Source organism: Rhyacophila brunnea, unplaced genomic scaffold (assembly GCF_057557595.1).
Source record: "Rhyacophila brunnea isolate RB1 unplaced genomic scaffold, BYU_Rbru_1.0 scaffold_4, whole genome shotgun sequence".
NCBI classification, from domain to species: Eukaryota; Metazoa; Arthropoda; class Insecta; order Trichoptera; family Rhyacophilidae; genus Rhyacophila; species Rhyacophila brunnea.
Window position 1 is genome coordinate 12,492,327 of NW_028233068.1, and position 15,465 is coordinate 12,507,791.

Here is a 15,465-nt window from a genome sequence, read left to right on the forward strand (position 1 = left end):
AATGAAATTGTAAACGTTCTTTGATACGATTATTCATGCAAAGTAATAGCAGGCAATCATAATATGTGTAGTAATCATACCACTCAGCATTAAATGAGTGACACACTTTTAAACATACATTTTGTTGTCAAATCAAAACAATAGAGCGATAATAATCTTAGGCATTTCCTCAATAATAACTAGATACATAGGGTCTGTTATGATTTGTTAATTGCGATAATATCTCTTGTAATATATGTACTGTATTTGTTTAAATTTTACGGAAAATGCATGAATCCTCACTCACTCATCGAGTCTAGCACGAAACGCACTACTATTGTCATGAATCTTTCACTCGAAATAGTCAACCGCCATTCCACTCGAATCAAGTCTCTCAGTTGATTAATGTAATCAATTTCTTGATCACATCGATCTCACCAGTACATCAGTACCAACGATTATAATCTCAAGCTGTCATCTCTATCATCTTTATTATTGTATTTATTAATTTATTTTCGTATTAATAAATAAACTCTACTCTCAATAACCTAGCATCAACGATTGTATCTCCCCCACCTTCATCTACCGCCAAATATGATACAATTAATAATATTCATACATTACATACATTAATAGTTTATTTTTACGTTATGTTAATGGTTTTGATTAACCAAGTTTGTGCTTGTAAGTGTAATATATATTAACCTAGAGGTCCAGGGCTGACTTGACATTGGTATTTGGCGTCATCTTCCAGCTGTACCGGGAACATGTCCAACGAAAAATCACCTAAAATAAAAAGAAACATCGGGTTTAAAAGCGTTCACCACACAACATAATAATAAGATAATACACACAACATAATAAATATGACAGCCGGTCGCCATGGACTAAAGCTTTGAAGTCGGACTCATTGTTAATTTATGATGCCATAAAATCACCAATCAATCAACCAGGTGTCAACGGAGACGCTAGAACGGCCGGCGCAGACACATGGAGAAGATTTTGGACGACGCTAGGAATTGCCTTGGACTGTTTGGGTCACTTATGATGATGCTGATATAAATATAATAAATACGCCATATACATAATGCAAGAAACATAAAGCGTACTAAGTTTTTTTTTAAATATTACCAATATTGAAAACGCGTTTCGTTTATGTGACAGATTTTAATTCATTTAATTTAATTCATAATTAATGAAAATAAAGTATGATTTAACATGTATTTAAGTTTATTTCTTCACACTTGGGATTTAAAACGTATTACAGCCAACTTCAAAAGGTAACTTAGCACTATTTTTGTATTTCCTGGCATTCGCTGAATAATTATTGCATTGACTTGCAAGAACCACAGTATATTATATTATATATCATTTAGACATAGGTAATTTAGGTAGAATGTCTCGACTTATATAATCATCATTATCAGCAGTAGGAGTATAATAATTAGGGGTAGGTACTGGCTTCCTCAAAAAATATCTTCATTTGTTCCTAACCATAGCGGCCATTTGCCAGTTCAGTACCGCAATTATACGGCTGTCATTTGTAGCTCCACATAACTAGCAAATTTCTGGTCTGCCAACAGAATTCGAGCCTGGGACGCACGACATTATAAACCGACGCGTTAGCCGCTCGGCCAGCATGTACTGATTGAAAATCAGTCCCATATATTATTACATGTATATAGGTACTAGTAGGCTTAAAAAAATGATTACACGTTAAATTTGGCGAATAAATCACGTATTGTCGAGCATTCTCAAGATAATGAGTGATCTAGCGTTTCTAGAAAAAATACATTAATTGCAATTAAATATTTCTTTTATTCAACGAATTATTCACAAAATTTAAGAATGTACCATTTTAATTATTGAACATACATAATTTTTATATCTAAATAAATATATCTATAGAAAACAATTTAAATCAAATCAATTAAGAACGCTGATTAGTGGGTATTAAAAAGGCATGTTTTTTTAATGTAAATGGGTAACGTTTTTAGTCATTTTCAGACGATTTAGGAATTAATACTCCCGTCGCCATCACGAAACAAATTGACGTATTCACACCTCGACGTTCGCTCTCAGACTGCCAGCGAGTCCAAAATTTCGTCGCGCCTATAGTTACCGTTTCACTGAAGTATCGCCTTAAAGCATATAGGTAATGCACGGACGGGGAGTAAACCCATGAGATGCAGGATTCGATTCCCTGCCGGGGTGGCTATCTATTGGTTATAATAATATTCTATCAGAAAGTGTTTTTCAAAAATGATGTATGTAAGTACATTAATTGCAGTTGACCATTTTGCAAAAAAAATCCTCCTGATATATGGACCTGAAATATTGTGACTTATAGGGAATTGAATACAGAACCACCGATGTGAAAGCCAGCATCTTGCGCGCAATCGTATAGGTAATGGTAAAGAAACATAATTATAAGATAGATACAAAAGTAAGTACATCTATTGAATTTTATTTGAGCTATCACTATAATAATATTGTTAACACTATTATAACAATTAGCAGAGATCCTGAAACATTATTGTAACAATACTATCAGAGCGAGAAGTTGTTTATGCCGTCAACTTGGGACGTCTGCTAAGTTTACTTGTGACAAAATTAATGAGATAGTAATATTGCTGTCACAGAAAATGAGTAGAGAACACTTTCGGTCACAAGTCAAGTGACGCCGAAGCGAACTTTCGGCGACGCCCGCGAGCGCCGCGGCGCAGCACCTGTCGCGCTAATATATTTTCGCCCGAAATGTTTAGCCGTTCAATTACTATATTATATTTAATAAAATTGATACGAGTGGCCTCGACAACAAACTTCCACAGCGGAAATTATTCACTCAATTTAGGTTGTTAGTAAAATCTGCTTCGTGTTTTATACATTGTATTGTTGATAATTTAAATTTTAAAGTTTGTGAAATTAGGGTTTTCATTTGTATACGGAGGCTGAAAAATTCAATAAAGGCAACAGTGATATTTGAAATGAATAGGTGCACTCATGGCCCCACAAGGGGGGGTCTGCCAGGCCTCTAGCCTAGGGGCCCGTGCTCAGGAGGGGCCCGGCGAGGCGAGTCGATCAGACAAGTGACATAAACACCCATCACAAATTTGCTTTAATAGTAAAAAAAAGTCGCTTTTTTCTTTTGGGTGGTTTTATTTTAAATTATATAGTTGTACGATACAAATTATAATTGTGTATCGATACTCACACCTTTATAATCAAATGGATGTATTAAAACATACACAATAATACACTAAATATACACATTAATTTTACCGCGTACACCATTTGGAAAACGCTAATGTAGAAAGTATATGAAAGATGATAGAAAGTAACGTAGAAGGTTCATTAGGGATTGGGTTTCTGAAAAACCTGACATTATTTTTTGTGTTAGAAATTAAAATCTAAGAATTTTTTTAAAAAAGGTGCTGGAGAATTATTACAAATCATTTTTTGCCGTGTTTTTATTTGTCTTTACCCAAAGGTATAGTTTATTGGCTTTCAATTTCAATGTATAAAATCATTCTGATAATTTTCATGTTTGGGGGGTGCCAGGGCCCCTTGCCCCCCCTGGGTGCGCCACTGCTATCTACCGTACATTTTTGATACTTTTTCAAATAACCCTTTCATGTATGTGAGTATTTGTTATATCAACTTTTCAATGGATTGTAATATTGTTATATACTACCGTATTTTGCTAACAATTAATAATAGCGGTGATATCTATAGGTAGGGAGTATTTTAATTTACTGATATTAGGTTCATAATATAATATATCAAATAAGTAGATATACGAGTTGCAGAAAAGCCTATATCCGCATCTATTAATCTAAAACTTTATGAACATGGAAGGTAATTAGTACGCATACATTTAAATTGAATTTTCATCAATCAAAATCATGATATGGTATTAATTAAAACGCTTGGGTTAGGATTTAGAAAATTAATGTAACACTAGATGAAAGTATGGAGAGTAACAGATTAGATTAATTATTCAGGGCATAGGACTTTTAGCAGATAGCTAAATCATAATTCATCACGACGACAAGAGAGCTCCAGAATTTTCAAATCCAAATAATATTATGAAAACCGATAATCTACTGTTTGAAACGAGCGCACAGAAGCGGAGTGAGTAAAATGGGGCCCGTGGGATCGCCATGGGCGCATTACTCACAGGGGGGCAACTTGAGCCGCAAAAGAGAGGTTTCCATCACTCACTGTCGGATAAGGCAGTGGTCGTCAGCCGTTTGTTGGCAATGTGCTAATTAATATAATAACCGTTGTGGAGGTAGCACACGATTTCCCTCTCAATTTATGTTAAGCCGTGCACACACTGAGGAAAGTTGACACGCTCATGAAATATTTATTATAGTTATCATAGTTTAATTTACCATAAATTGATTTACTGGGTTGTTGAACTAACTATGAATTTATTTTTAATTATTTTGTTGCGAGATTTAAGAGCATACTTCAGTGAAACGGCAAATAATTTTCAACTATAGGTGCGATAAAATTTCAGACTGGCTGCCAATCGGAGAGCGAAAGTCGAGCTGTGAACACGTCAATTTGTTTTGTGATGGCGATGGGGGAATTAATTCTTAAATCGTGTAAAGATGACTAAAAAACGTTACCCATTTACTTGAAAAAGAAAACATGTCAATGAAAATGTTATTATTATTACTAAAAGAACAATAAACATAACATTAAATAGACGCATGTTGAATTTTTATGACAAATTATGTTTTATTCTGTACGCATCGTTTGCACAATCTTCGCGTCGCGCAGTCACGATCGTTTTAGACCGTGCCCCAGCCTTAATAGAAAAGCCGAGCCAAATTGTCATTCGTTTTTGTTATCAATGCCACCATATTATACAGTCTTGTACTTAACGCAAAAAGAAAATTATCTCTTGAGAATAACTTATGCAACCATCGAAGAAAGAATGAGAGAACATGCGTGGTGATAACCCAAAAATCTATTACGACAAAAAGAAAAGTCACATCATGTTCTCAAAATTAGCTGTTACAGATTCGCGATTGCAAACTACCTCTCAAAATCACCAACGCAGAAGCTAAAACAGAAAATGCATATTTTTTTAACCTAGGCTTAAACTGTAAAATATCATTGAAGCATAATTCAATAACCATTTTTTAACACACAATGGCAGCTCATTAATTAACACATGTTACGAATGCGTACATAAATAAGCACATTGGTCTGTTAACGGATAGTAATTGAATGCAATAAATCCACACAGTAGATACGTTTTACAGTTCAATCACACATCCCGCAAAATCCAAGTAACTATTTTGGGCGCTTAGAATATGATGGGTCTTCGTAAGGTATCATGGGTTACCACCATAAATACTAAACGTTGGATACGTGACACTAATTTGGTTCTTATCGAGAAAAACTAGAACGCAAACATAGACCCCCAAATCAACCCATCCCGCACCATATTCAGTAATAATCGAGCGTATCACGAGACCCTACGTTTGGTGTGAAGCATCAGTAGTTTTTGCCTGAGAATGTCTCAGGAGCTGATACCAAAGACTAAGGTCACCACGCACTCAAGTGGGAAAAAGTGCCCACGAAGAGAAGAGCATGGCGAACTAACGAATAATAAATAATGTTATTTAAAAAAAGTTAAATCAATACTGACAGACAAAAGTATATGAAGAGATCGTCACGTCTGCAACAAGACGCCGCATTTTTTTAAATAAGTAAATTTGACCTTTGTGGCGACCAATTTGGACAGAGCCCGTGGGCCCAGGCCCATGGAAGTGAGAGCAAAAGGGTTTTTATATTAACAGACTTTTTTCACGACGAGTGTTTGTTAGTAGTTAGGTTAACCCATTGGAATATTGCGCTGATTGACTGATATATTTTCAAAACGAAATACTTATCTACTTATTTTTCGCCACGATTTTACTAACTCTCTAAGCCACTGTGATTAACTACAAAATATCAAAACTATACAAGAAAGTACGCAATTTTATCATATAAGAATGGTATAGGTGAAATTATATGTCGAGTGCCAAGGGGTGTCGATGGCTGCGCCAAGGTAGCGGGTGGCGCGAGATCTTGAGCTCTCTTCGCTAAAACACTGAATTCAGTCCAATTAATACGACGAACGCTCCGCAAAAAGATATCCAACTTGAAGTGTACTTTGCACTACTTACCAATGTCACTGACTGATGGGGATGAAATAAATCGGGGTGCCAAAAATGTCCGCGATTGATCTATTTGATCGGAAGCGCTCGCGTTTATTTTCGAATCATTGGCCTTCTTATAAATATATAAATCGGCGAATTAAATCCGGTTTCGAATTAACAACCGGAATTGATTCACGTTCTAACTTGTTGGATTGGAAGTTATCGGAAATGTTTTAAATGATAAAAAAATATAATATTTATCTGTTGTTCAATCTTCATCTTCAACACTGTTTGCAATTTTGGTTTGCATAGGGACACCCTAAAACCGGGTTTGGGTTGAAATCCCGAAGGGCGGAATCCCGAAGGCCGAAATCCCGAATGCTGAAATCCCGAATGGCCGAAATCCTAATTAAATTAATTTTTTTATATTTCCACAGAAATGGGTGTTTTTGTCTCTCTTGTACAAATTGCGCAATTATTGATGTTTGTGTTTTTTTTTATTTTTCGGGATTTCGGTCATTCGGGATTTTAGCATTCGGGATTTAGGTATTCGGGATTTCGGCCATTCGGGATTTCGGCCGTTCGGGATTTCAGCATTCGGGATTTCAGCATTCGGGATTTCGGCCTTCGGGATTTCGTCCGGCACCCCTTAAATCCCGCTGGATGGACGAGTTCACAAAGTTAGGTGTATTACGTGGCATCAAAAAACTAGGTACCGGGAAGAGTTGAGAGAGCTAGGGGAGAACTTTGTCCGGCAGTGGGTCGACCCCGTTGACGATTCAATTTATTTCTTTTTTTTTAAAAAAAAAATATTGTGGAAATTACAAATTATAAGTTTAAGACGTTCACAACATGACATGAAAGATTATTATAAAGATGAAAAAAAGTAATAAAAGCGATAAAAATAAAAATATAATAAGAAAACATAATAACACAATAGCAATGAAAATACAATTATACATCAATAGAAGTTCAAAGAATTACACCGAGTTTGCTAAGGAGAACCTATTTTAAGAATTTATAAAATATCGTCCACCTAAACTCACCCTCACGCAAGTGGAATATATTAACACCTGGAGCAATTTGGTTTAACATAGTTATCGCCTTCCCAATTGGAATTACCAGTGGCAGGTTGGTACTGCACCTTGGGAGAATAAACAACTGATACTCTCTATTTCTAAGATAGTAATCAGGGACACACAGGTCAACACTGGCCAGAATGATGGCAGAGTTCTAATTTGTACCTCGTATTAGTCGAAAAAAATACGTAGCTAAATAAAGATCTCTTCTAAATTGCAGACTGCAGTATGTAAGCTTACCTAAGAGAAAGTCAGTTGGATAAAGCCACGGATAGTATCCATACAACCTCAAGTAAAGGAGTTTAAAGAATTTCTTAAGGCTGGCCATACTTCAACTGATGCGGTGCCCAAACAATAGACCCACTCTCAAGCCTGCTTCCAACTAAAGAATTAAAAAATTCGTTGACGATGCCTGAAGATAAAATATTATGTAGGTATACAAGACTTTTTCTTATTAAAATTATATTAAAAATTAAATTACACAACTATTAAGAAGAAAAAATAAAACCGATTGTGATTCAAACACATATCAGACTCTCACCAATAAGGTAGGAGCATACTTTGTAGATTTATTGTATGTGTTTGTCCTATATACCTACATACGAAAACTTAGGGTGTTTCGAATTCCATCAAGAATATGATTTTGAATTAATTAAGGTAATGATTATGACAGAATTTGATTTATAGAATGTAGTATGGCGATAAATAACTCATTACCTGTGTCAGCAGATTAATCAGTGATATTAAATAATGTATGTATCACAATTACAAATTCTTTAATATGCATTTCCATAGTGTCAAATTATAGTAGAATAAGTAAATAGCTTACGAAGGTTATATCCGCAATATTTATATTTTATACAATAGTCAGCTACTCGTATGTCCACTGACGCAAATGACAGTAAGTAGCTGACTCGATTTATATAGTTATTTCTTAAATTATAATAGGTAGATATTATTTTGATTGTATAAATAGCGAATAATAATTCATCGGATATGTCACTCGAATCTGAGTACCTGGTCCGTTAATATCTCCATCTATGTACTGTCAGTTTATTTATATTATTGTACTGATTGTACCCTTGTACTTATGTAACCATAAATAAACTGTCACTCCTCCATCATCACGAATAACCACGATCGTCTTCCATCTACAACACCATCGACTCTCACATGGACGCCCCCTACAGTAGTCTGGGATAGTCAAAATTAGTTGAAAGTGTTTCCAGGTTTTTTTCTCCTCATATTTATATTTCTGAGGTTTTTGAAGTTATTATTATAAGTCGTTGTAAATAAAAACTAAACTAAATGTGATCATACCCAAGTGAAACAATTATTCTGTTCGCGGCGAAGTTACGCTAGGGTGTAAGCGCCACCCTGGCTGTAGTAATTGTTACAGTGACAATACACAGCACATAGTGTTTTTTTAAATAGACCTAAATTATTATGAACGTGAAAATAATAAAAACTCAGCGGCCGGACATGAAAAAAAAACCGCCATAAATTGCATGGATTGAAACAATTTCCTATGAATGGCGTGTTACAGGACTATAGTCTGAGAACAAATTCGTGCCTGAAACATGGAAATGTTTTTCAAAATATTAACATTTACGGCTGTTTGTCAGGCCCCCGTTTCTGTATACGTATTTTTATTAATAAATATACAACGTATTTCTTTGTTATTTCATTATTTTTCTTAATTAATAATACGCTATATATATACCCAATAAAATATTATTTATTATTCCATTATACCATTCTAATAAGCCACTGAATTTATTGTAAAATATTATGTTGTGACCTAATATATAATATAAAAAAAACAGGGTTTCAAAGATTTTTATGTCAAAATGGTCAGTGGTGTCCGCGGTGGCTTAAGCGTTGGACTATCACGCCGTGGGTCTCAGATTCGAATCCTGGGTCTGGCAAGTACACATATTGTTTTTAAATTTGTGTGTGAGTCCGGGTATGGACCTAATAGGTTGAGCAAGTGTCTGACATCCATTTCTCGTAAAAAACAAAATCTGTTAATTCAAACCTCTACTCTGTAGAGGCCCATATGATCCTATTAGGATCGAACATGGTCGGAAAAAAAATATATACATTTGTTCGAATCCCACTTGGTTACGGAGGTTTTTTTTTTTTTTTTTTTAAATATGTATGTTTCTAAAGCCTTTCCAAGTTATGTATTTTCAATAAACAATGCTACAGTAAATATTGTATCAGCTTGGTTTTTTGGCTCTACAAAAAAGCTGTGTTTTAAACTTAAATTAGGTACTCCACCTCACAGATCTAAGTATTACCTTAAAATTGACTCATTTTGTTACTGGAACGGACCATACATCATTTATTATAGAGTTAGGAATTGTCATTGTCATAATGAAAAATAATTACGACTAACTTTATATTTAACACAAAAACAATAAATTTCCACAGTTTTAATATATACCGGCGACGTGTACAAACAATATTTAATTCAGTCGTAAAAAATTCTATATTACTCTAACTCATATTTCGAAGATATAAGCGTGCCGAATGCTTTCTTACTTGCACTTATACTTCGTTTTTGTTCATGCATTGTGTCAGATATTGCAGGCCATCACGAAATGACTATAGAAGAGAATGTTTGGGCTGTAAAAATAAATTAATTTAAAGAGATATTGCAGTATTTATATCGAGTACCTAGTTACTAACACTATTGCAAATAAATACCGTAAAATTTCTTTGGCAGATATTTTTGATTAATTCGTGCTCATGAACAACACAGTAGTGTTGTTTAAAAATAAAGTAAAAATTAGCCCCTAAGGTGTCGTTATCACATCATACGTTTTCAAAAAAATCTATAATTCATCTCACCAAAAAAGTACACGACATGCGGCCACGGACAGCGCTCTCGGCCTGACAATAAATCACTAATAAAAAAAGCGACCAATTATGCACAATGCTTTAGCTTCTATTTCCGAGAATAATATACGACAAAAAGCATAATTAAGGAATTAATCTCGTATCAAGCAGGTATTTGACAAAGGAATAACTAGAGAAAAAAATAGTTACAGCTAATTAAAGGATTCTTAAGATTGTTATTCGTGATTTACGATTGAACGAGAAATTATTTATTGCCGTAATAATTGATGCAAAGTAATTTATTTTTAATGGTGATGTATAACACCAATTAATAGCTAACTAAAATATTTGATACCTAATAAATATTTAGATTGCGAGGAACCATACAAGATAATTTATTAAGAAAATTCAGGTATTTAGTGTTGTATTCATGAAAAAAATGACAAGCTCCCGGAGCGGAAACATGAATGAAACTATAATTTTGAAATAAACAGATTGGAATTATTTTGAGGCGGTGAATACCGAGAAGGGTAGAGCCAAGTCACGGAGAAGGTTGCTGTTCCATGGCCAAATCATATGGGACACTATTCTCAGCCATGAGATGCCGACAAATAACAACAGACAAATTATAACTACTCTTATTAATACAATTTCCAATAACGTAATATTTGGCTTTCTCTGTGATATTACATATTATATTGTTTTATATTAATAATATTGTTGTCTTCGGTGATTATAAAATGTTTTTTAAATCTCTTCATAATAATTATACCTATAGCAACTTATAATGTATTATGTCTATAGGCTAACGCCTACGATGATCGAGCGGCTTAAGCGTCGGCATATAATATCGTGGGTCCCAGGTTTGAATCCTGGGTCTGGCAAATACACCCATTTCTTGTAAAAACAAAAATCTGTTAAGGGGGAGACGCATGCCAGCAGAGAACCTAGCGGAAATATACGAAGCTTGCAATTTGAGATTTTTTTTTGATAATTTACAATTTCAACTGTATTATTTAATAAATATGTATCCGAAAACATTAAAAAGATTTTTATTTTTTTTTAAAACTTAAAGATAAACTTACAATTGTAAAAAAATGTAATAAAATGTGAATTCGTTGCAGGGTCAAATCTTATTATTGCATTATATTTTATGGTCATAATTATCATTAAAATTTAGTTTATTAGGTTTTAGATTTTATATGGTGTAGATTTTTGACTAATTCATCGTTTTAATATTTTATATATATATTTTAAAAAACATCGATTTTTATAAAAATATAAATGTGTATAACTTGAAATCCTTTTTATTTATATCAACTCGAGCTTCAATATTGTGACCATGCCTAAAATAAAATTTGATATAAATAAAAAGGATTTCAAGTTATACACATTTATATATTTTTTTAAATCGATGTTTTTTAAAATATATATAAAAATATTAAAACGATGAATTAGTCAAAAATCTACACCACAAAAAATCTAAAACTTAATAAACTAATTTTTAATAATACATATGGCCATAAAATATAATATAATAATAAAATTGTACCCTGCAACGAATTCACATTTTATTACATTTTTTACAATTGCCAGTTTATCTTTAAATTTAAAAAAATAAAAAATCTTTTTAGTGTTTTCAGATACATATTTATTAATTACTACAGTTGAAATTGTAAATTATCAAAAAAAATCTCAAATTGCAAGCTTTGTATTTTTCCGTTAGGTGCTTCTTTTCGCCTCTGATAGTATAAGTATCCCCTTAATACAAACCTCCACTCTGTGGAGGCCCATCATGATCCTATTAGGATCGGACATGGTCAAAAGAAAAACAAGAATGTCATATTTACTAATAAGTATAATAATATCATACTATTGTTTTCTAAATAAATAAATACATAAAAAAAACAGTAATACCCTATATACACGTACATGGATTTACTGCTGACAGTACGTATTATCGCAGCCATAACAAAAAAATGCACACATAAACACGTATATTATCGTGCAAAAGTCAAAAAGCAAAAGTAAAAAAAAAATAGTCCTTATGAAAAAAATTGAGAATGATTTGAAACATAATCCAACCTTTATTTATGTCAAGACAGATGGCGCGCTGTGGTATATTTTTTAAAACCTTTGCAGACTGTTTTGTTATTATCTGTGTAATACATTCCTACACATACGGAATCTCTCGTTGGCAAAATAAATTATTTTATAGAATATATAATCAAGTGATTATATAAATAAGTCAATATGCTTCAAATAATCGCCTAGTATGGAGTCTTTACCACTGGTAGATACATAGGTACTTAATACATAATATGTATGTATGTAGTAATGACGAGTACGCGAACACAGTGGCACGACATGACGTATAAAAAGGTAGTCAAGAAATAAATTCACTTTCATTTGAACTCGGGTTTTTGAACTTGCTACAATTATTTACGAATTTACATATTAAAAACAGTTATAGGGACCGTGAGAAGAGAGTATCAATATATGATCGAATTTCGTTGGCTAACCATAAAGATGTGTGCCGAAATTTATTACGTTCAGTTGGTGAAAACTTATTTATAAAAATTGCGACGACAGGCCATTTAATAAATCTCAATTCATAACTTTTCGTTACCAACTGGTTTCTTTCATACACCCAACTACAAATTATAGTAATAAATCTTATTATGCGAGTTTATCTGCCGGGATCTTAACAAAAACTTGTTTATGGTAAATTATGGCATTCGAAAAGATTAGATAATAATTTATGCCCTTTCGGCGTTAGATACTGTTTACGAAAACTTTGATGTTTTGAAAGTAATGATACAAATAGACCAAAATATTTTATGTGTACATATTAAATCATAATGGTAATACAGCTTTTTGAGTTTTTGTGCTTCTGAATTAATTATTTTCGAAATATTTAGTAGTTAAAATTTAAATGATTGATATTATTAAAAATAATTAGGTCAGTATTTTTTATTATCCTATTATCATCACACTCACCTATCAACTGATTTAATTGAAGTAATTTTAACATTTTAACACTGAAATCATGGTCTTGAAAGTAATGTGATATATTAGGTTATTATTTAGACGGTAATACATTACGTCAGGTGACTCTCGTGGTATATTGCGTAAGGCGGTGGCCTTCCACTCGAGAGTTCTGGGTTCGATTCTCCGTGCGTAGAGTTGGGTTTCAAATTATTCATATTATCAAATATTTATCGAAAAAACGATTTTCTATACGAAAAAAGTGGACAGAAAACACAAAACGTTCAAAGACTGATCGGGGCATTTAACACAATTAAGCCAAAGTCGACTCAAAATGAGCGCAATTTTTGCAACATCAGGGAATTTTGTGTCTCAAAAGCGTACGCGATTGTCAGACGCAGCGATTGACAGTCTGTGTTTTTTAAAATTCCATTTTAATAAGTAATGTTTTGAATTATTTTTGTTTTCCTACTTCTATTTTGATGTCTTACATAAATATTTTTTTTTGAATTTGTCGGTTTTTACACTGATTTTAGAATTTTTACAAGTTTTTTTCAAATTTCCCGATATTTTGAGAATTCTCGAGAATTGTTTTCTGGAAATCCCGAATCTCGAGAATTGGAAATTTCATCATTTCGGGAAATCCCGAATCTCGAGATTGAGATTTTCTCAGGAAATACCCAACTCTACCCGTGCGGACACAATATTTATTTGTTTTTCTCAAAGTCTGGATGTTTGTGATTATTCAAAATTACTAACAACAACCTTGCAGGAAAAAGCAAGGACATGGTTATTACTAAAACAAAAACATTACGCCGTGATCGTGGGTAGTCAGTTGTCACTAGTACTGCTTTATATGAACATATTGAACTGATGTTGGTTGAAGTAACCAGATTACCGCAAGATCGCTTAAGATGGAAATATTATTGGTGAAACTTGTAATTTTCAAAGATTTTGTGTTTAAAATAGAATCTTCTATAGTTTCTCTATCAACATCGTTGAAGCACGTTTCAAATTGACGTATGTACCACTTTAAGTACAATAACCTTTGCAAGTTTTGAAACTTCTATTTTGTAATGTATTAAGGCTCCTTCTCTATAATGGTAATTTTAGTTATCACAATTCTCGATAATGATGCAAACGATAAGAAAGAATAGTATGACTCCATTGTTTATGAATTATCTATAACAGTGTTCTGGTAAAATTACTACAGTCTCATTTGTACAAGTCATTTTCGATGAAAACGAAAATACGCGTTCCTAATATTCTGTTAACTGTATACTACAATTCAAACGGAAAAGCGACTATCAGAAAGTTGACATCGAGATAATAGGTACATAACTAATTATTATTCTTAAAAATACATCTCGTGTTTTCTTCTCTCCGGCATTAAGCATTAAAACTCAGCTGACGAACAATAATTAAAGTCACTTGTACCGCCGAGTAAAAACTAATGACGGAAGTAAAAGAAAAAAAATGACAGAAAAAAATCGGAGAAACTGAGATGAGAGAATAAATAATAGGGCCGACAGGAAGCGCATCATTGTGATAAACTTAATGTAAAGCGATGGAATATTATGAAGTTTTTGTCACGTTGTAATGACGTTATTATTTAAATAACATCACGGTTGATCTCATTTAAAAATAGAATAATTATTATCTGTACATCACAAGTAAAAGGTCGGGTGTCTGTTTTATTCCTGAAAGTGATTTTTGAATGTAGTCGTTCTTTTTATTTGTCTACTGCTAAAAAATAATGGATACCCAATAATGAAAACTTACGAAATTAAGTAATTCTATTAGGTAGATAATTAAAATAAAATCACAAAGTGAAATATTTTATATTCCACATGGTTTAATAATGATTAGTAATACTGGTTTCATTCGCACTTGACAACCAATCGAGAACATGGAGTTGAGAACTGATCGTGACACACAAAAAGAAATTAAAATTTAAAATTGTAACGAGCAATACAATTTTGATAGTTACAAAAAAGTAGAATAATACAGATAAAATACATACATTTAACCATTGTGTCTATGCTAAAACATTTTGCTCTTTCCTGAACCATTTTTAATCACACTTTCTAGACACCCGATTTTTTCTTCTGACATATAATATATTATAATATATTGGTTGGTTTATTAATAATTAATAATACAAAGAAAATAATAAAAATAAATCCTAATATACTTATTATTCGATGTATCTACTTGTATTTTATGACGAACCTACATTATACTAAAAGGATATACCTACTTGATATAATGGACAAACATCCATAGTAAACCGTAAACCATATCATCCATTCTTTAATTATTGATGGTTCAATATTTAGGTGTCGTCCATAAATGAAGCCACATAGTTTTCAGTACTGTAGTAGCTATATAGCGAGTCGTAAATAAATTAGATT

The 15,465-nt window shown here is 32.8% G+C and overlaps 1 protein-coding gene across 2 annotated transcripts in view; it reads right to left on the minus strand.

The window, feature by feature from the left end:
• LOC147066914 (irregular chiasm C-roughest protein-like) overlaps window positions 1–15,465 on the minus strand; it is a 428,804-nt gene that overhangs the window by 104,079 nt on the left and 309,260 nt on the right. For both annotated transcript variants that reach the window (XM_085954087.1, XM_085954086.1), the window contains one exon: window positions 685–765. In XM_085954087.1, coding sequence (XP_085810213.1) covers window positions 685–765 — 81 coding nt within the window. The remainder of the gene's footprint in view (window positions 1–684; window positions 766–15,465) is intronic.